The sequence below is a fragment of the Aquarana catesbeiana genome, linkage group LG02 (genome assembly GCF_042186555.1).
Source record: "Aquarana catesbeiana isolate 2022-GZ linkage group LG02, ASM4218655v1, whole genome shotgun sequence".
NCBI classification, from domain to species: Eukaryota; Metazoa; Chordata; class Amphibia; order Anura; family Ranidae; genus Aquarana; species Aquarana catesbeiana.
In genome coordinates, this window is record NC_133325.1 from 311,137,935 (window position 1) to 311,158,385 (window position 20,451).

A 20,451-nucleotide genomic window follows, 5' to 3' on the forward strand; every position below is an offset into this window, starting at 1 on the left:
CTATGAAGGATAAAGGTGTCCTGGATATACACGGCTGAGATCTCTCAAACAAAATAGTCTTATATTGCTGGTAAAGTATCATTTTTTTCTGCTTTTTGGTAATTGAATCATTTTAACACCTACATAGCAGGAACCATTTAATCTTTGTGGCATAGCATTAGAATTGTTTTATTTCTACCTGCAGCATGACATAATTATATTCCAATTAAGGGAGAAATACACATCTTTGTATCGCTCTCAAAAAAAAAAAACTAATTCCTAAGTCTGTACAATGGTTTTGTTATGATATGTGTTTAAACATAAATTCATTCTAAATGTATTTTTTTCCTTAAATATAGTCTTTGTTAAATTACCAAGTTGATATATGGCATAACATTCTGTCCGTGTGTTTTTAAAGTTAGTGCTTGCAAGATCTATTTGTTTGAGAAGTTGTGGTGTCATTGAGAAAAAAATTTAACCATTCACAAAGCAGTTACTAAGTTTTAAGACATTGGCATTTTAAAACTAGAGCTTGCGGTTGTGTCTCAGCATACAGTATATATTACCCATATTGTTAATATTTGAAATTATATTCTTTGTTTATCACCAGTTATATTTTGATATTCTTTTGCACGGATTTGAGTAAATAAATGTATATATTTTTGCACAAGATTGTATTCCTTCGTCTTTAGCTTACCGCAGATAAACAAATTTGGGTGATTTGTGGAAATACTGGGAAATCTCCTAAATCATTGATTTTTGCTTATTTCCATAAACATTAAACTGTTTAATATTTCAGTATAAATACCCTGACAGTGTTATATCTCCAAACAGTATAAAACTGCTTACTGTAATCATATCCTTTATATGGATTAAGCTACTAGAAACTTTGCAGAATTTTGGAGAAATGTTTATAGGTGCAATTAGAAGTGTGTGCCGAGTACATGATAAAAAATGATGATTGATGATATCTTAAACTATATTGTATGACTGCTAGAAATGATTGGTCGTATGTATACACAGACGCTATTATGATGCCCATCTTCACTACTTGTTATGTCATACCTCTGAATCCTCATTAAATTTACATTCAGGACGATTTGCTGCCACTGCCCCGCCCCCCCCCCCCCCCCCGAATCAGTACAGAAAAAACTTTACATATTGTACACTATGCACTGTTAACAGTACAAATACCCAAAACTCCAAGCAGATAGTCGCTTCTAATATTTTTTTGCATAACAGGCCTCTACAAGGGAGAGGGAGTAGTGTGGGACAATCAAGGGTCTTTTCCATTGTCACTCTAGCAGTGGGAGGTGGCTTACAGGATGGGAGAGCACGTTCTGTAATAGTACTCCTGCCCCTTTCATTTATAATACTGAAAAAGGAGAGGTTACTGAGGGTGCAGAAATGTGGTAATCATTCATAGAATTCCTACATGCACTTGCGAAGGCTGGGTCCACACTAGCTGCGGCCGTGACTCACAGCAGGGGGTCCGTTGCTCCCCTGTCTCATTTAAAGGTGCAAATCGGGTCCAAATTGGATTGACTGGATTCACACCTGAAACGGACCAGAAGACGCACAGGACCCTTTTTCACTGCAGACTGCGGCCTCCCCGGAGCTGTGTGAACTGGCTCCATTGAGAGCCAGTCACAGTAAATGAAACCTGCACCCAATTCGCGTAAATGTGCACCCAGCCTAAAGGAAACCTGCAATATAAATAGGTAGCATGTCACTGCTGATCCTGTCTATATGAAAATGCACATTGCTTGCTTGTGTGCCTATCCAATTACTTTTTATTTATTTTTTTTAAACTAGTTATACATACACACATTGTAAATACTAAAGTGATCACATGGCCTCTGTTCTCAGCTACATAAGGGGCTTAGAGAAGTAAGGGTGAAGACTTCAGGGCGGTATGTCAGCAGGAGGCAAAGAAACTGACGTACAGTGATCTTCCCAGTTCTTACTTGTGCAAGGGGGCGTGTCAGCATAAGTCTGACCATTGGAGTATAGGCAGGCTGTGCGCAGGTAGAATGCAAATTAGAAAACTGACCATCCTGGGATAGATGTACTTCCATGCGTGGCATGGGCACTTTAAAATAGGAAAGCAGGGGACTGGCAGGTTTACCAGGTATTTTATACAAAAGGAACAAAAGCAAAGAGAACAGAATACTTTTTCATACAAGTACACGATAACACAGACGCACTTTAAATGTCGGATACCATTAACATGATGATTATGAAGGAAAGGATAGCATTAACCTTTTGATGGAAAGAAGGAGAAGCATAATCAAATCCTAAAGTGATGTTTTTTTTTTTTTTTTATTGGAGTTTGGATTTGTCAGTGACTGTTTCTATTTTTTAACCTTGCAGTTGCATGATCAGAAATTGTGTGTGGAGATTAGCCTGAAGACTGCTGCTAGTAAATGGTGTTCATAAGTGTTCAGCATGCAGTTGGCAAGCTTGCCATCTGCTCACTGCACAGGTTTGAATGATGATGATCCCGGTATGGGTCTCACAGCCTGCCATTGCCATCAGCTTCCATATATCACAGTGTGAGTGGTTAAGCAGCTTTCAAACATTTAAAATTATTATTCTAGTGCGCACGGGAGCGGACATATTCTGACCTGCTCCGCAAGCCGCCGGCCTTTCTAAGCCTTAATAAGCCGGAGGAAAGCCGCAGAATCTGCTGCCTTTGTGGGGATCACACTATGAATCGAAGAGGAGGGGGAACAACGAAAAAGAAACCCCCGACATCAAGCTATTCGTTCCGTTCGGGGAACACTGCAGCACATACCCCCCCTTCCAAGATGGCGTAGGGCCGGAGGACAGAGACAGATGCAGCGAGGCAGGTGAGCGGGACCCAGCACAACCAGGCCCCCCTTGCACAAAGAGCCTCCTCTCATAACACAGCGACTGCTCACATAGAGGGCACAGGGACCCCTTCTCCTCTCAGTCAGAAAAAGACATGATAAGATCACAGAAGGGTGAGTCCCCACGATTTTCTCTCTCCCCCTCCCACACCTATCAGGGGGAGGGAATGGATGGTGCCGTTTCCCCAGCGTCCTCCATGGAGAGGAATATGGCTGAAATAGCTGAACTCGCCCTAAGCCAAAATAGCACAGTGTGTGAACAGCCTCCCCCCCCTCCAGCACCATATTCAGGGGACTCTGTCCTCCTCGCTCGCTTCTCAGCATTACTGCAACAAGAATTGACTAAAGCCTGTCAATCAATCACAGCTGAAATGAAACATGACTTTAATGATATAGGAGAAAGACTAGATACTATTGAATCTAAAATGAATGGCACAGTGCGGAGGGTTAACCAGAACTCAAGCATGATATCTTCATTACAGGATCAATTAGATGAAGCCAACACCAAAATCGAAGATCAAGAAAATAGATCCAGGCGCCATAATTTCCGAATTTGCGGTCTACCAGAAATGGTGACTGACTTAGAAGAGGCAGTGCATACACTGATGCAGGATCTGACCACAGACATCACGCCACAGCACATGGAAATAGATAGTCAATCGAGCTCTGACGGCCCCAAGACAAGATGGCCCCCCAAGGGACGTGATAGTTAATCCGCACTTTTACAGAATTAAGGAACAAATAATGACCGCAGCCCGCGAAAGGAATGAAATCAACCTCATGGGACATTCAATACAAATTTTCGCGGACATTTCGCAAATGACTATCCAAAAAAGACAGGCCAAGCCATTATTGGCACAGCTTACTAATCGCCAAATCAAGTACCGCTGGTCATTTCCTTTTCATTTGTCGTTCACCTTTAAGGGAAAGACATATTCTTTTGCCAATTTTCCGGATGGAGAAGACATCCTTATGGGCCTCGGCTTAATATCTAGGGAGCCATCATCTCCAAAAGCACGATCAGAATTGGATCGGCCAGTCTCGCCCCTGTGGGAACAACGCCCACGTTATTCTTCTAGAAGACGACATCCAGCAGCTGGACCAGATGGTTGACGGAGCAGAACCCTCCTCTGAGAAGTATTTTTTCTTTTTTTTCTACAGTGACAGATGATATCACTACACGCCTGTACAAGGCTCCCCTTCAGGGATATGGAACTTACACAGTTGGCTATGGTTGAGCTAGTTTAATTTGTCTTTAAGACACCAAGGTGACTTTCTTATTTCTAGAGGGATGTGACCCTCCCTCCCTATTGGGAGACTAGAATTAAAGCTCCTTAATCAATATTTGTTACTTTAAGTTGAAGGTTTTATACTATACTTGAAAATGATCCCCTAGTTTTGCTTAGTTTAGCCCAGCGGGATTCAAGTTAACATGGAATGTTAGTTTATTAGATTTGCTAGACCCCCTCCCTAATTTAACAATGTGTTATAAGGAAAGTGCCGGGGGCGGAACCGCATGCCACTTCTTAGCGAGCTTGTCGTCATCAGTTAGGTGGTGACAACCTCGCTCGACTCGATGGAGGCTTTGGTCTCCTGGACCCCTATGCACAAGTTCTCAATTTCATATCAGATGTCTATGCACTTCATTTCTGGGGGGACGGATGGATGGTGGTCCAGTTCATCTTAACCCAACACTGTTTTCTTATCTCTTCTCTCTTTTTCTTTTTCTATTTCCCGGAGTGCACCCCTACAAGCAAAAATTGAAAAACCTCATCGAAACATTCTCTTTCAGACGGAGATGGCGAACAACTACAACGGGCAAGTACAGTCTGTCGAACCATAATGCTAAGATCATTAGTGCCTTATTCCCATTCTCGCATATTAACGCATAATGTCCAAGGCTTAAACACCCCTACGAAACGAGCCAAGGCATTCCAAAATTACCATAAATTAGATGTAGACTTCCTACTTCTCCAGGAAACGCATTTCTTGCGCACCTCAGCTCCCCGATACTTAAATGCTAGATATCCCACAATCTATCGAACGGCCCAGACAAGAAAAGAGGGGTAGCGATTTGTATCGCAAAGAGAGTCCCATTTATCCCCACCACGGTCATTAGAGATAATGAGGGGAGGTACATCATGGTTGTGGGGAAAGTGAATGAAAGTGTTCTCACACTTATATCATATTACACTCCCAATACGGGTCAGGTAACATTTTTCGAAAATATGCTAAAAACTCTGATGCCACATGTACAAGGTAGAATTATACTGGGTGGAGACAGCAACGTCTCCCTAGATCAAATCCTGGATAGGTCTAACGCACACAAACCTGTTGTGAAACATATCCCCAAACAGGGCGTCAAACTAGCCCTGATATTATACTCCTACGATCTCGTAGATGTATGGAGAGACTATCATCCCACAACCAGAGATTTTACTCACTATTCACAAGTCCACAAAACATACTCGCGCATAGACCACCTACTCACACAATCTTCACTATTGCCATCGATTAAGTCGATTGAAATAGTGCCCAGCTCATGGTCAGACCACTCACCAATACTAATGACACTATCCGATTTATGGATGAGACCAAAACTCTCAAGCTTGCGGCTTAATGCTACATTACTTAATGACCCCATAGTATACGCTGAAGTAGAGAAAGCCCTTCGACAGTATTTTACTGATAATCATGCTAGCGACACATCCCCGGACATTAATTGGGCAGCACATAAAGCCACTATTTGCGGCAAGCTGATCCAAGTAGCATCCAGAAATAAAGGTGATAATGCTCAGAAGATACAGCAACAGGAAGATGAACTACATAAAATAGTTCAGGAACAAAAATTCCATCCTCAACTAGACTTGCGCCATAAAATGGATATAGCACGGTCAGCATTGAATCTTAGCCTCACAACTAAGGCTGAGAAATACCTCCGCTGGTCTAGACATTGTTTCTACACCAGGGGAGACAAACCTACAACCCTTTTGGCTAGAAAGCTCACCCCTCGTCCATTTAATCCTGCCATGCTGAGAATTCGGACGAGGGATGGGAAATTTACCCAAAATCCCCAAATGATAATCCAAGAATTTGAGGTTCTTGACTAAGTTATACAACAAACCGAACTCATTTCCTAAAGCCAGGGCAGACAAATTTTTCCATGATATTCCATTACCACAAAGTGCACAAGAACATATAGAACTAATGGAAGCAGATTTTACAGAGGGGGAAATTTTGGCAGCTATTAAATGTTTGAATCCGGCGAAAGCACCTGGCCTGGATGGTTTTACAGGTCACTATTATAGAAAATTTGCAGCCATATTGACCCCTCATCTATGTTCCTTTTTTAATGCGATACGGAAAGGAGACCCACTAGCTACACACGAAAATGAAGCACTTATACAAGTTATTCCTAAACTGGGGAAAGACCATCGGGACCCAGCCAATTATTGCCCTATATCACTAATTCATGTGGATCTTAAATTGATGACTAAAGTGTTAGCGACCAGAATGAACACCTTCCTAGCTAACTATATCCATCCAGACCAAGTGGGATTTGTCCCTAATTGACAGGCCCCGGACCAAACCCGACGATTGATAGACATTATTGTAGCGCTTAACTCTAATTGGGATAATTATGGCATACGGAAGGGAATGCTGCTATCATTAGATCTTTGTAAGGCGTTCGACTCGGTCACATGGGAATACATCTATTACGCATTAAGGAAATATGGATTTGGGTCTCATTTCCTGACAATACTACAGACATTATATAACGCACCTACAGCTAGACTCCAGATAAAAGGCTATAAATCACATACAATAGACATACACAGAGGAACGAGGCAAGGGTGCCCCCTATCTCCTATTTTATTTATTTTGGCACTAGAACCTCTAGCGATTAAGATAAGACACAACCATGATATAAAGGGCATATATTGTGGTGACGGTGAGCAGAAATGCTCTTTGTTCACCAACGATATTTTGATGTTCATCTCCTCCCCGGTTACATCTCTTCCCAACCTCTTTCAGATCCTACGACGCGTCTCGGTTTTTTTCAGGTCTCACGATTAACCACTCCGAATCCGAGGCTTTAAATCTAACATTAGAACAGCAGACAGTTCAACAGCTCCAAATGTCATTCCAGTTCAAATGGCAGAAGGATAGGCTCCCATATCTATGAATATTTCTAACCCCCACTATACAGACCCTATACCAAGCCAACTACCCTCCTCTGTATGGAAAATTAACAACAGATTTATCGAGATGGGCTGTTAGCCCTCCGTCGTGGTTCGGCAGACTGTACTCCATAAAAATTAACCTTTTGCCAAGGCTGTTGTACTTGTTCAGGACTCTTCTGATTGCCATTAATAGATCCGAGCTCCAGGTTTTTCAGAAAAAGATAATGAAGTTTTTGGGGGTACACAAGACCTAGGGTGAATAGGCGAACACTCTATACCCCCAAAACTAAAGGTGGCCTGGGAGTTCCTGATTTGGTCATATATTTTGAGGCAGCCCAGTTTGCCCAATTAATTTGCTTCCATTCTGGGTCGCCATCTCCGTCCTGAATGAAAATGGAATCAGCCCCCTATCCCACAAAACCCATTAGCCATATGATGTGGCTCCATATGAAAGACAGACTGACCATATTGTGCCCTACACTATCCTTTTCATTGAGTGTATGGGACAGATTACAAAAGCCTTTCTTTTTCCGCTCCACGCATGCTCCTTTAGCTCCGCTAATGGGTAACCCAGACTTCACCCCGGGTCTTAATCTTCAAAGTCTATCATGGTGGACCAATAAGGGTCCACCATGATACGTATAGCTGATATGTGTGATCATAAAGGTATAATATTGAAACAAGCACTCATAGAAAAGTACCAGTTACCTAACACAGAATTTTATCGTTACCTCCAAATAGTCCACTTCCTGCATACCCTACAGCATAAGACCGACATTATGTCTTCCACCCCAATGGAATATCTATGCAAGTCTTATGACAAACATAAAAGGTCATATTTCACAAATTTATAGTATCCTGACTTCCAAAACGGGGAAATTATTTTATATGTAAAAATGGGAACAGGATATGGAGGTAACGATGGAAATGGATAAATGGTGGCACAGTCAGCTTCAAATGTTATATTAATACCTCCCTGATAGAGGCAAATTATAAAGTCTTATTACGGTGGTATATGGTCCTGGCGAGAATTGCGACATATATCGCTGATGCCTCTCCTCTGTGTTTCAGGGGATGTGGCAAAGAAGGTACAATATACCACACTTGGTGGACCTGCCCTAAGGTCAAATGATTTTGGATACGCATTTATAACTTTATATACTCACTGACTCAAGTTAATCTAACCAAATCTCCACAACAAGCACTACTGGGAGATCAAGTGGAAGGAATACCTGGACATACCAGGAAGCTCATATCTTTTATATTTACAGCATCTAGAATAGCAGTGGCTAGATCCTGGAGAAAGCCCCTGATCCCTTTTGAAATGGTTAAAGCGAAACTGATGTGGATCATGATTAATGAATGCCTTTCGGCGATTCTTTTAGATAAACAGAGGGCTTTCGACAGGATCTGGGAACCATGGTTGTCCTATCTGTCTACGGGTTTTGACAGTTAATGGATCCCAAGAGGGATCCCTAGGGGTGCACTCGTCCCCAACTCTTCCCTTACCCTTTCTTCTCTTCTTCATTTCCCCTCTTTCTTGTTCTTACTCTGTCCTTTCTTCCTCTGGTCTATTTTTGCAGGTTTTCCTGCCCTAGGTCGTTGTCCTAATGACAGATACAAAAGATCACGATCTGAGATCTGAATTATTAGTCATAAAGGAGGGGGGGTGTGGGTCGGGGGCCCTCCCGTCCACAGTAAAGATCCAATATGGGGTGGACGGTTGGGTTCCTGGCGACGCGCCTTCTCTCCACGCAATACAGAGAGGTGTGAGAATAGCGCTAGAAATGATAAATATATAAAGCAAGATGATTATATATCCAAACGCATGATGCTTTGCACTCAGCCTCAGTACATATGTAAATAAAGGAAATGTACCTGAACTTGTACAGTCGGATAGACGCTTCCACCTCATCTAGGAGAGAAAAAATAAGGATGACATAGTCTGTTTATGAGATTCCTGCAGGCCATATTGGCTGAGAAATGTTCCCCCCCCCATTTCTTTTCTTTTCTATTTTTGTACTCAAAGAATATATGTTGTATACTTTGTATATGCTACTCTCAATAAAAATTATTGAAAGAAAATGATTATTCTATTGCTTCTTGAGTGTGTGCTATTTTTTCATTATGTAGTACTCATTTGAGATGCTTTCAGACTACTTTCTAAATGCTTACTAGTTGTCTAAGGCTATTTTCACACTGAGGCAGTGGGGGCGTAGGCGGCAAATCGTTGTTTTACCAGCGTTTTTCGGCCGCTAGCGGGAAGCTTTTAACCCCCCGCTAGTGGCTGATGAAGGGGTTAATAGCACCCATGTAGCGCCATTGCTGAATCGCTTTGCAGGTGCTTCGGCGGCACTGCCCATTGATTTCAATAGGCAGGGGCGCTTTAGGAGCGGTGTATACACTGCTCCTAAAGCGCCCCAAAGATGCTGCTTGCAGGACTTTTTTTTTAACAACAAAAAGTGACAAAAATACACTGTAGGCATTCTGTGAAATGCGTGGTAGAACAAAGAGTCATTGAGTATCCAATCTTATGCTGCCCGTACACACAGCCATATGTAGCCACCAGCAGTTGATGGCATAGATCAAGGTAACTTGCCACCCATAGCTTTGATTGTTTTAGGACTTTGAAAGAAACTGTTGGTAGTTTGTTGCCTTGACTTGTTCACTTATTTCTGTGATTGACAGCTTGTTACATTTATCTGAAAACTGGCCTGTGTATGATTGGCATTTCTATTGTATTTTGTAACTTTGGAACACAGAATACTCACATTTTTAATAAAGAAAAGTACACAAAACACGCAAATGTATTTTTGCTAATTTATTTCATAATTTGTTTATGTATTGTGGAGTATTAATGTTAGATGCCAACAGCATGGTCTTTAGTATCCATTTCTTTTGTAAAACTTTGCCCGTGCAATAAAATCATTCGAGTAGTCCTTCCTAGTTGTATTTCTGTCAACTGCATCAAAACTCTTGACGTTGTCTGGACCCGTGTTGTATGCTGCACACCTGTGACAAAAGGTTATATTTGTAAAAATTGGCCAATACGGTTTAAAAAGGACAGTATCATGTGCCTAGAAAATGCAAATAGACTGTTCACTCTGCAAGGGCAATTGCAATTTACAAGAGCATGTCCCCCAGACCTTAGTGAATGTGGTAAAAATTCACTTTGTAAAGAATACCCAATCATGCACAAGGAAAATAAAAAAACAAAAAACGCTTTTTTGCTTGCATACCATTCCCTTACAGGGTGAAATATATTTGCCTTCAGTAATTCAACCCTATAATCTCGTCTTTTCTTCTGCGGATAGAAAGGAACCTCTGTATAAGCCCTGAGTTGCTTCGAGCTCTCACAGGACTGAGTGCTGGAAGGGGTCTTTTTTTTTGGTTTTTAAAATTTTGATGGCTTAATAGTGAGGCAAAGGAGGGGGGGCATAAAAATTAACCTTTTGCTAACAGGTTCACTTTAAACTTTTACCATTTTACAATACATCAGGATATTCCTCTGCTAGAGATTAGTGACTTGACAATTAGGAAAGATGAAGGAGGGAATGTGCTTTCATAAAGCACTGACTGCTCCCATATTTAACATGACATGTTCTTTTTAAGATATCCAATCATTTTATATATACGGTATGCTGGATATTTGAGCATTTGAATCTCCACGGATTACACATTTGATCATGTGGATGATTACCTTTCATAACATAGCTTCTTGACCAGCTTGGAAATTTTTTCTTGATTGTTTCAAACATTGAAATCAGTATTTCTGTGGCCTGTAAAATATGCTCTTCACTGTTCCATGCTCCTCGTGGAGTATGCCGCCTTTTGTCGATCTGGTGTTAAGAAAATCATATGATTTGTTCGTTTAGCTTTAAAAAGTACATACAATTAATATTACCACATTTAGTTGCAGCAGATTGGGGAAGAAATACTGTATGCTGTATTGTTCCATTAAAGTCTACATAAAGTGGTATTAAACCCAAAAATCATTAGATGTGATAGTTTTCTTCTTTTAGGTTTTTTCCTCTTTGTTTTCACCTGGTCATCTGGCCAGTAATGTACCACCTGAATTAGAGTGCTCCCACTCTGATGAATGGGCACAGCAGACAGCAGCATTGTCATTTTGGGGGGAGGGGAGTGTTAGATGTACTAGCAGATATAAATACACTAACAAAGTGAAGCTGAACTCCAGCTAACACTTAAATCGGTATGCCGCCTGGGAGGAAAAAAATTGAAAAGCAGCAGCTACAAAATACTGTAGCTGCTGCCTTTAAATATATGGACACTTACCTGTCCAAGGAGCCCGCGATGTCTGTACCCTGGCCAATTTTCAGATTGGCTGTCAAGTGCTGCTGCTGCCATTCGTCATAAGGGAAGCCAGCAGTGAAGCCTTCAGGCTTCACAGCCGGTTCCCTACTGCGCATGCGTTGCGATTTCTAACTGGCCCGGTGCCGGAGGGATGAGGAGGGGGCTGAACTTCTGAGGGGTGGCGCTGTCTCCCAGAAGTGGGAAGAGTACATGTCAAAAACAGGTACCTGTTCCACGAACACCCCCCCCCCCCCTTTCCGGAAAGGTGCCATATATGCATGGCACCAGAAGAGAGGAGGAAGTAGGTAAGCGGAGGTTTCACTTTTGGGTGGAACTCTGCTTTAGGTGGTTACAGCAAACCAGTTTTTTTTTTCCCCATTTGGGATAAAATTTGTAACTGTAAGCACTCCTGCCAGCATTGAATTGTTTGTCTCATCCCTGTAACTGATACTTCTGCAAGAGCTTGTTTTTTGAAAAACAAGCTTACCAGCCGGATCAGCTGGTAAAAATAGAAGAAAGAGCCTAAAAAAACATACAAAAAACAAATGCAGCCATCACATCTAAGAATTGGTAAGCTGAAATATAAGTGTAAGGCCAGTTTCACACTGGGGCGGTGGGTGCGTCGGCGGTAAAACGCAGCTATTTTTAGTTTTTTAAATTTTTTTTACTTTCACATTGGAGAGACAGCAGCGGGTGTTTCAGGTCGGTTTGCAGGGGCTATATCTAGCGCAATAGCGACTGCAAAATGACCCAGTGTGAAAGGGGTCTAAGTAGTAGAGGAAAGCGCTTGCCAGTTAAATTAGCAATAGTCTGCTGCACCTGGGATTCCCTGAACACCAGGACTATGTAATGATTAAGCCCAGGTTCACATTGACAGCGGGTTTGAAATTAAATTCATCTGAATTCGCATTTCATTCCCGCATGTCAGTCCAGACTGTGGGTTCCTGCACAGATGTCTATACAAAATCGCACCCCAAAGTCACCAAAAGTAGTACAGAAGTTACTTTATGGAATCGGTGCAGCGCTGCAAATGCGGCGTTGCACCGATTCAGACGGTGCCATTGCCAGCAATAGCCGCCGATTCACCAATGCGATTTGACATGTCAAATTGCATGCTAAATCACATCAATGTGAACCTAGGCTAAATGTGTGAGATGCACCGACTGTGTGATGGGATTAAAAAAAAATAACCCACTATAAGGCGCTTTTCACAATGAGACGCTTGTAAACTGTCAGTAAAACACTGAGCACTTTTGAATAGCTTTTCAGGCGCTTTTGAAGCGCTTTCCATTCATTTCAATGGGGAGGGGCGTTTTTCACCACCCTGCCAGCGCACTGCCCCAGTGTCAAAGCATTCATTGATTTTAATGAAAATAGGTTTTCATGAGCCTTTTTTTAGCGTGAAAGGAGTAGTAGGGAATGAACGTGTGTTAATGCAAGGAATTGTTTGTATAACATGGACTGTCTGAGTATCACTGCCAGATATACATGTAGATAAACACAAATAATAAAGCTGTGTGAATGACAACAAAATGTGTGTGAGCTTATCTAACCACTTATCAGGCAGTCCAGGTTATACACACAATTCCTTGCATTGACACGCGTTCATTTCCTTTATAGTGGGTTAATTTTTTAATTCCATCACACAGTCAGTGCATATCGCACATTTAAGCTGCAATATAATAAAGGTTTGCTTTTGGGTTTATTACCGCTTTAATTCGTTTTCTCAAACACAGTGTAATGCATGCTGTTATGTGTTAGGCATTTGTGCCAAAAATAGTTAGATGATAGGAATGCATATAAATCCTTTATGCAACTTCAAAAACTTGTGAAGGAACTTAGAAGCATGCAGGCTGAATGCACCTTAAAAGTGGATGTAAGCCCTCACATATACCCAGTGAAGTGAACAGCGTCAGATGATACACAGAGACAGAGATGAAACAAATCTCCCTCCATAAGTTTTACTTCTATATCTGCTGTCTTCAGCTTTATATATTTTGTACAAAGCACACATGGTGTTAGAATTTTCACTTCCTCATTCAGCAGTAGCAGTGTAGTATTGGATTACACTGGGAGACAGCTGATTGCAGGAAAGGCACACACCCCTCTCCACATAGGCAGAGACTTTCACTGTCCTGTGAGTAGAGCAGCTTTCTGGTAATCTATTTATAGCACCCACCCTGCCACAAATTTCAGGCTGGTTTTATCATGTGTGGGAGAACTTGTCAGGAGTTATCAGGCTGATAACAGAAGAATGGAGCAGGAGAAGGACACGGGACTTATAGCTTTGACGAGAGATAAGAAAACACTGCAGATATGTGCCGAGCTCAAATTTCATGAATCGGGTTTACATTCACTTTAAAGCACTTTGCAGTTGCCTAGCGACATAAGCCCTCTTGACATGAACCAGCCCCTAAATATTTAAATGTGTTGAGATCACAATGAAATCACTCTTCATGACCAGAGCATTCATTTTGATCATCATGTCTGCATACCCATATTTCACATGATAAACTTCAGAAAAAGTTGCGCAGATAACCGAGTATGATGAAAATAGTGTGCACTAAAGCAGAGATGCCAACAATCGTAATATTAAAGCGGTTGTAAACCGCAGATGTTGTAAAAAACAAATAAAGAACACCTGCAAGGCAATGGCATAATGCCATACTAGCACATTATGAAATACTCATCTTGAAATTAAGCCCTCCAACGCTGTACTGTCACCACTGAGAAGGCTGACATGTTTACCCGGTCTTTCTTCCGGGTTCACACGCTCCGGCTATGTGATTGGCCGAAGCCGCAATGACGTAATGGACCTTCAGAGCGCATGCAGCCAGTGGCATCACTGGCGCATGCGCTCTGAAGGTCCGGCATACCTTGCCGGAACTCCAGAGTTTCGTGTCGGAAACGAGGGCCCCCACGCGCATGCGTGGGAGTTACGTCATTGCAGCTTCGGCCAATCACAAAGCCGGAGTGTGTGAACCCAGAAGAAATACAGGGTAGACATAGTCCGATAGACAAAAAAAGGCGCAAGGGCAGCTATTGGCTACTGGCTATGACCTACCTTATTCTAGTCCGGTTGTACATCATCACGTTCAAAACGATCGTGTGTAGGCAAGTCCGTTTCGTTGGAACTCCGTCGAAAAGTCCTTCGCAGTTCAGTCCGACGAAAAGTCCGGTCGTGTGTACACGGCATAACTCTTTGCTCTCACAGGCTTTCTAACCCTCCTTACGACCGATTGGCGTAAAAAACCCAGTAGATAATGAAAATTATCCTAACTCTGTGTCGCGTGATGTATGATAAAGAAATCCCAATTATCAGATTTACATTACATATACTTAGAGGGATGATGGCAATCACACACCTAGTCACATGAGTCTCTTTTTTCAATAGCCTTAAGCATTATAGGAATTACAAATTCAGAGATGCTCCTGTCTTTCAAAACCTGGGCTTCAACAGCTATTACATTAAAGCCAGTGACTGTGAAGCAGGATGGTAAATCTGTTCTTTAGACAAAAAAGCCTGTGGATCCAGTAAGCCTTAACAGGTCAGCATACCACATCTGCCTGGGCCACTCCAGAGCAATGAGGATTATCAGGGTACCCCCATCTCAATCCTGTGAAGCACATAAGTAAGAAGCTTCAGGGTAAAAAGGCATAGATCAGGATGTATAGAGCCATCAGAGCATTCATTGCTTCCGCTAGAGGATCCCTGTGCCTTGAGACAAACCTGTCTAGTTTGTTGTTGAATCTGTAGGCCAGAAGGTCCACATGTGGCATCCCCCACTTGTGACACAGGTTCTGCAACACCTGCATGTGTAGGGATAACTCCCCTGGCTGTAGGTGCTGAGAAAGTCTGTCTGCCAATGGTCTTCACCTGAGATGTAGACAGAGTAGGTGGTAACATGAAGTTCTGCAACAGATCTGATCTACCTCTCTTGACATACCAAGACTTCTGATTCTTCCCTGATGATTGATATGAGCCACCGCTGTGGCAATAACCAACTGAATCAGATGATCTTTCTGTAGGATAGTCCAACATTGCAGAGGCAACCAAATCTATCAAAGTTCCCCTGCATCAACAAGGTGCCCAGGACTCCTCAGTCTGACAGGCTGGCATCCACTTGCATTATCAAACCAGGGACAACCTGGTTCTCAGTTCCAAAAAATTAGTCTGTCCAGGGACTATTGATTTGTCTTACACTGACAGAAAATGGTGTTGTGAAGGCCTGGAGTAAATCTGGGCACATGGGAGTGTCTCGAAGGAGGCTTCCATCAAGCAAATCACTTTTGGGGGGGGGGGGGTCACATGAACCCTGCCTGAGATCTAAAGATGTGACCTCCCCCTCTGCTGCCGACCTCACCTCAGACAGGTTGACTCTGGAGAGGTGCTCCTGGCAGTCAGTGACAGTTCCCTTCCCATAGGAAGACTCTAAAGTGCATACCGCCACACAGGAGAAGATGGAGGGAGGAGGTTGGTGGAGCCAAACAGTAATAGGCGAGGAGGAATGTCCTCCTCCACTCTGAATGCTGGGGCCTCGGCCTCACTTTACTCCTTGGGCCTGTGAAGTCACTGGTTGCTACACGGCAGGCGATCCTAGCAACCAGTACAGACGATAGAGGCCAGTGATGGAACAAATGAGTCTCAGCTGGCCAGGTCACTCTAAGTAAAGCAGAGCTGTTGCTGCAGTGGCCTTTTCTGGGGGCATCAGATTGGCCCGGGGGTAAATCGCCACCCTGCCCCCTGGCCCGAGGGGAAAATTGCCACCCAACCCCGGATCCAGTCCGCCCCTGAGTGACATGAGCATTCAAGGTATGTATCGCCAGCACGCCAGGATCCTTCAGGGCCATGCAGTTTTTGTATCAAGCATCTCAAACGTGCTGACAATTTTTGGCATTTAAACAACCATTTAGGTCATATGTCAGGATAAGATAGAAATTGTAACCAAAACATTATTAGCACCTTAAAGTGATTGTTATTTAAAAAAAAAAAAAAAAAAAAAAAAAAAGGACCTTTACAAACATGTTATACTTACCTGCTCTGTGCAAGGGTTTTGCACAGAGCGGCCCTGATCCTCCTTTTCTGGGGTCCCCCGGTGGTGCTCCTGGCTCTTCCTCTTCCGTGCGGGCGCGCTCCTGAGTCCTGCTGCTGCGTCCATTGATACAGACAGCAGGACTAGGCCCCACCCCCAGCAACCTTGTCACTGGATTTGATTGACAGCCAATGGCTTCGGCTGCTATCAATCTATCCAATGAGAATCCGAGACAGTGGCTGGAGCTGCTGGGCTTGTCCTCAACGCTGGAATGATTGGGTTCAGGTAATAAAAAGGGGGGGGCTCTGGGGGGCTGCTGCAGCACAGAAAGATTTTCACCTTAACCTATTCCCAACCAGCTGCCACAGTTATACTGCAGCAGGTTGGCTCCCCTGCGCTCTCCTCACCCCTGACAGCACGGAGATCTGTCAGTTTACATTGACAGATCTCCGTTCTGTCTCTGTGTGGAGCGATCGCGGGCACTCGCTTCGGATTGCCTTTTGACCACCGCAGCCGACGCTGGAGCCGATGCGAGTGCCCGCGATCGCTCCACACAGAGACAGAAGGGAGATCTGTCAATGTAAACTGACAGATCTCTGTGCTGTCAGGGGTGAGGAGAGCGATCTGTTGTTCATACTGAGTATGAACAATGATTGGTCTCGTCACTCAGGCAGTCCCATCCCCCCCACAGTTAGAATCACTCCCTAGGACACACAACCCCTTGATCACCCCTAGTTTTAACCCATTCCCTGCCAGTGACATTTACACAGTAATCAGTACATTTTTATAGCACTGATCACTGTGTAAGTGCCAATGGTCCCAAAAGTATCCGATCTGTCCGCCAAAATGTCGCAGTCCCGATTAAAAAATGCTGATCACTGCCATTACTACTAAAAAAAAAAAAAGAAATAAAATGCCATAAATCTTTCCCCTATTTTGTAGATGCTATAACTTTTGCGCAAACCAATCAATATAGGCTTATTGCAATTGTTATTACCAAAAATATGTAGAAGAATACAGATCAGCCTAAACTGAGGAAAAAATTAGCTTTTTAAAAAAAATTGGGGATATTTATTATAGCAAAAAGTACAAAATATTGTGTTCTTTTTTTTCTAAATTGTCGCTTTTTTGTTTTATAGTGCAAAAAATAAAAACTGCAGAGAAGATCAAATACCACCAAAAGAAAGCCCTATTTGTGGTAAAAAAACGTTGTCAATTTTGTTTGAGTACAGAGTTGCATGACCGCACAATTGTCAGTTAAAGTGACGCAGTGCCAAATTGTAAAAAGTGCTCTGGTCAGGAAGGGGGTAAAATCTTCCGGGGCTGAAGTGGTTAATGTCTTCACTTTTCTATATTCAGTTCCTGCAGCTTTAACTGGTGTGTGTATTACTGTTGTATGCAAGTGTGATTTGTAAAAATGTAGTACAGTTTATATATTGTGCATACTTGTCTGTATTGTTATTGCCATAAATTATATTTCATCAGCATTTCCAGTGTGCTGCTTATTCATTTTACCAGTAATGAAAACCTTTGATTACCTGCATTAGGCCAAAAGCATTGCCATGATCACCCTCATGATTGGCGTCCAAAGCCTTTCCAGCACGTGATTCACGAGACATCATTGCTGCAATTATAGCTGGATCCATACCAGTTTTCCTGGACACAGACATGATCTTCTCCTTATAAGAGTTTACCCTTTGCAGATCTGCTTTTGCCAGTTTTTCAGATGCTATTACTCCTTTAAGAAAGTAAAAAGAACTTGGTCATTGAAGATATTAGCGGAATGTTTTTATATAGCAAGAAAAATTACAAATTTGACCAAAACTCAAGGTACAGCTTTGAAAATGTATACAGATAACCAATAAGAAAATGAAGAAAATATTTGTTACAGGGAATGTCAGTGGTTTTTAGATAAAGATGAAAAAAAACTGTCCTTACATGGGCCAGCCATATTTACGCATTGCATATTCGTGCTGTGCATGTTCTCCATGCAAGCCTATAAGTTGTCATATAAAAAAAAAAAAAAAAATGCACTTCAATGTGGCTTATACATTATCTCAACAGTTTCACATACAGATCCAGACTAATTGCAATGACAGTATCCTCTAGTACCTAATCTGCATGTTACTATATATTATATAGACACTGTTTGTGTGTGTGTATATATATATATATATATATATATATCTGTCTATTATGCATAGATCAGTTTGAATATAAACATACTTCACAAAACAACAACAACAACGAGCATGACCGTGTCTCCAAAGGCTGTGGTGACAAGAAATACAAGCAGAACATATACAACGTACTCTCACCTGTCTATACCCCAGCTCTCGGGTGGAATGGCGGGTGGGAGCCAGGTGCACTGTAATTTTTACTGGAAAGTTATGTAGGTGGGAGCCAAGTGCCCTGTGGGTGTTTAGAGCACTTCATCATTACATATGAGAGCTGCATATCTGGGACGTGATATATTCCATTCAATATTTTTTTTGTGGTTTTGTTTACTACTTGAGGAGGAGAGGACACCACAGCCCTAGATCGGGTAGGTACCTGACCACCAGCTGCCCAGGGTGGGGGCGGATTGTCAGTGTCGCCCCGCCGGCCTCCCGGTGGGGGGTGGTATCAGTGCCGCGTCACCACCCGCCCGGAGGGGGGGTGCTTGTTTGCAGCCCCCGAAAATGAAAAACCCACCAGCTGCCACTGCATCTGGGATGTGATATGTTCCTTTCAATATGTTTTTGTTTACTACTTAAACAGGTTTTGTATCTATAAATATCAGCATAACAACTGGAGCTGTGGTAGTGCATTTAAGGTCCAGAGGTTCAAGGCTGTCCATTGCTATATTGATAGTTCAAAAATGTAGTTTTACTGAAAAGCTTTTTCTATTAAAAAAAAAAAAATTAGTTTTCCAATCATTTAATAAGTTTGCCCACCCACACAGTTCAGGGGGAGAAGAAAGAGAAGCACAGAGAGATTGGGTTTCAGGTAACTATACATTTGAGGTTTCACTGAGGATTGTTGTTAGAATGGAGGAATTAATAGCTTAGTGTAGAATAGGGATGAGCCGAACACCCCCCGGTTCGGTTCGCACCAGAACCTGCGAACGGACCGAAAATTCGCACGAACGTTAGAACCCCATTGACGTCTATGGGACTCGAACGTTCGAAATCAAAAGTGCTCATTTTAAAGGCTAATTTGCATGGTATTGTCCTAAAAAGGGTTTGGGGACCCGGGTCCTACCCCAGGGGACATGTATCAATGCAAAAAAAACTTTTAAAAACGTCCGTTTTTTCGGGAGCAGTGATTTTAATGATGGTTAAAGTAAAAAAAAAAAAAAGAGAAATATTCCTTTAACCACTTGACAACTGGGCACTTAAACCCCCTTCCTAACCAGACCAATTTTCAGCTTTTGGTGCTCTCACATTTTGAATGACAATTACTCAGTCATGCAACACTGTACCCATATGAAATTTTCGTCCTTTTTTTCACACAAATAGAGCTTTCTTTTGGTGGTATTTGATCACCTCTGGGTTTTTTATTTTCTGTGCTATAAATGAAAAAAGACCGAAAAATTTGTAAAAAAATGCATTTTTCATAAAATGTTGCAAATAAGTAATTATTCTTCATAAATTTGGGCCAAAATTTATACTGCTACATATCTTTGGTAGAAATAACCCAAATTAGTGGATATTATTTAGTCTGTGTGAAAGTTATAGAGTCTACAAGCTATGGTGCCAATCAGTGAAAATTGATCACATCTGATCACACCTGATGTACTGAGGCCTATCTCAATTCTTGAGACCCTAACAAGCCAGGAAAGTACAAATACCCACAAAATGACCCCTTTTTGGAAAGTAGACATTCCAAGGTATTTAGTAAGAGGCATGGTGAGTTTTTTGAAGTTGTTATTTTTTCCCACAATTCTTTGCAAAATGAAGATTTTTTTTATTTTTATTTTTTTTCACACCAAATTGTCATCACAACAGGTTATTTCTCTCACATGGCATGTACATTACACAAATGACACCCCAAAATATATTCTGCTACTCCTCCTGAGTATGGGGA

The 20,451-nt window shown here is 42.2% G+C and overlaps 1 protein-coding gene and 1 long non-coding RNA gene across 3 annotated transcripts in view; one reads left to right on the forward strand and one right to left on the reverse strand.

Annotated features, from left to right (window-relative positions):
- Positions 1–2,658, forward strand: part of LOC141127856 (uncharacterized) — a 574,076-nt gene extending 571,418 nt beyond the window's left edge. Inside the window, exon 4 of the long non-coding RNA XR_012241599.1 lies at positions 2,353–2,658. This is a non-coding gene — a long non-coding RNA (uncharacterized lncRNA). The remainder of the gene's footprint in view (positions 1–2,352) is intronic.
- Positions 2,659–9,842: 7,184 nt separating this feature from the next.
- The window catches only part of LOC141127850 (lysozyme g-like), a 61,655-nt gene continuing 51,046 nt past the window's right edge, over positions 9,843–20,451 (reverse strand). The window contains exons 4-6 of one of the 2 annotated variants that reach the window (XM_073614691.1): positions 17,922–18,121; positions 10,737–10,875; positions 9,843–10,048 (exon numbers count right to left, since the gene is read on the reverse strand). In XM_073614691.1, the coding sequence (XP_073470792.1) occupies positions 9,897–10,048; positions 10,737–10,875; positions 17,922–18,121 (491 nt within the window). In that variant the 3' untranslated portion in view covers positions 9,843–9,896. Of the gene's footprint in view, positions 10,049–10,714; positions 10,876–17,921; positions 18,122–20,451 lie in introns of both variants that reach the window. The other variant, XM_073614692.1, reaches the window with a different exon arrangement.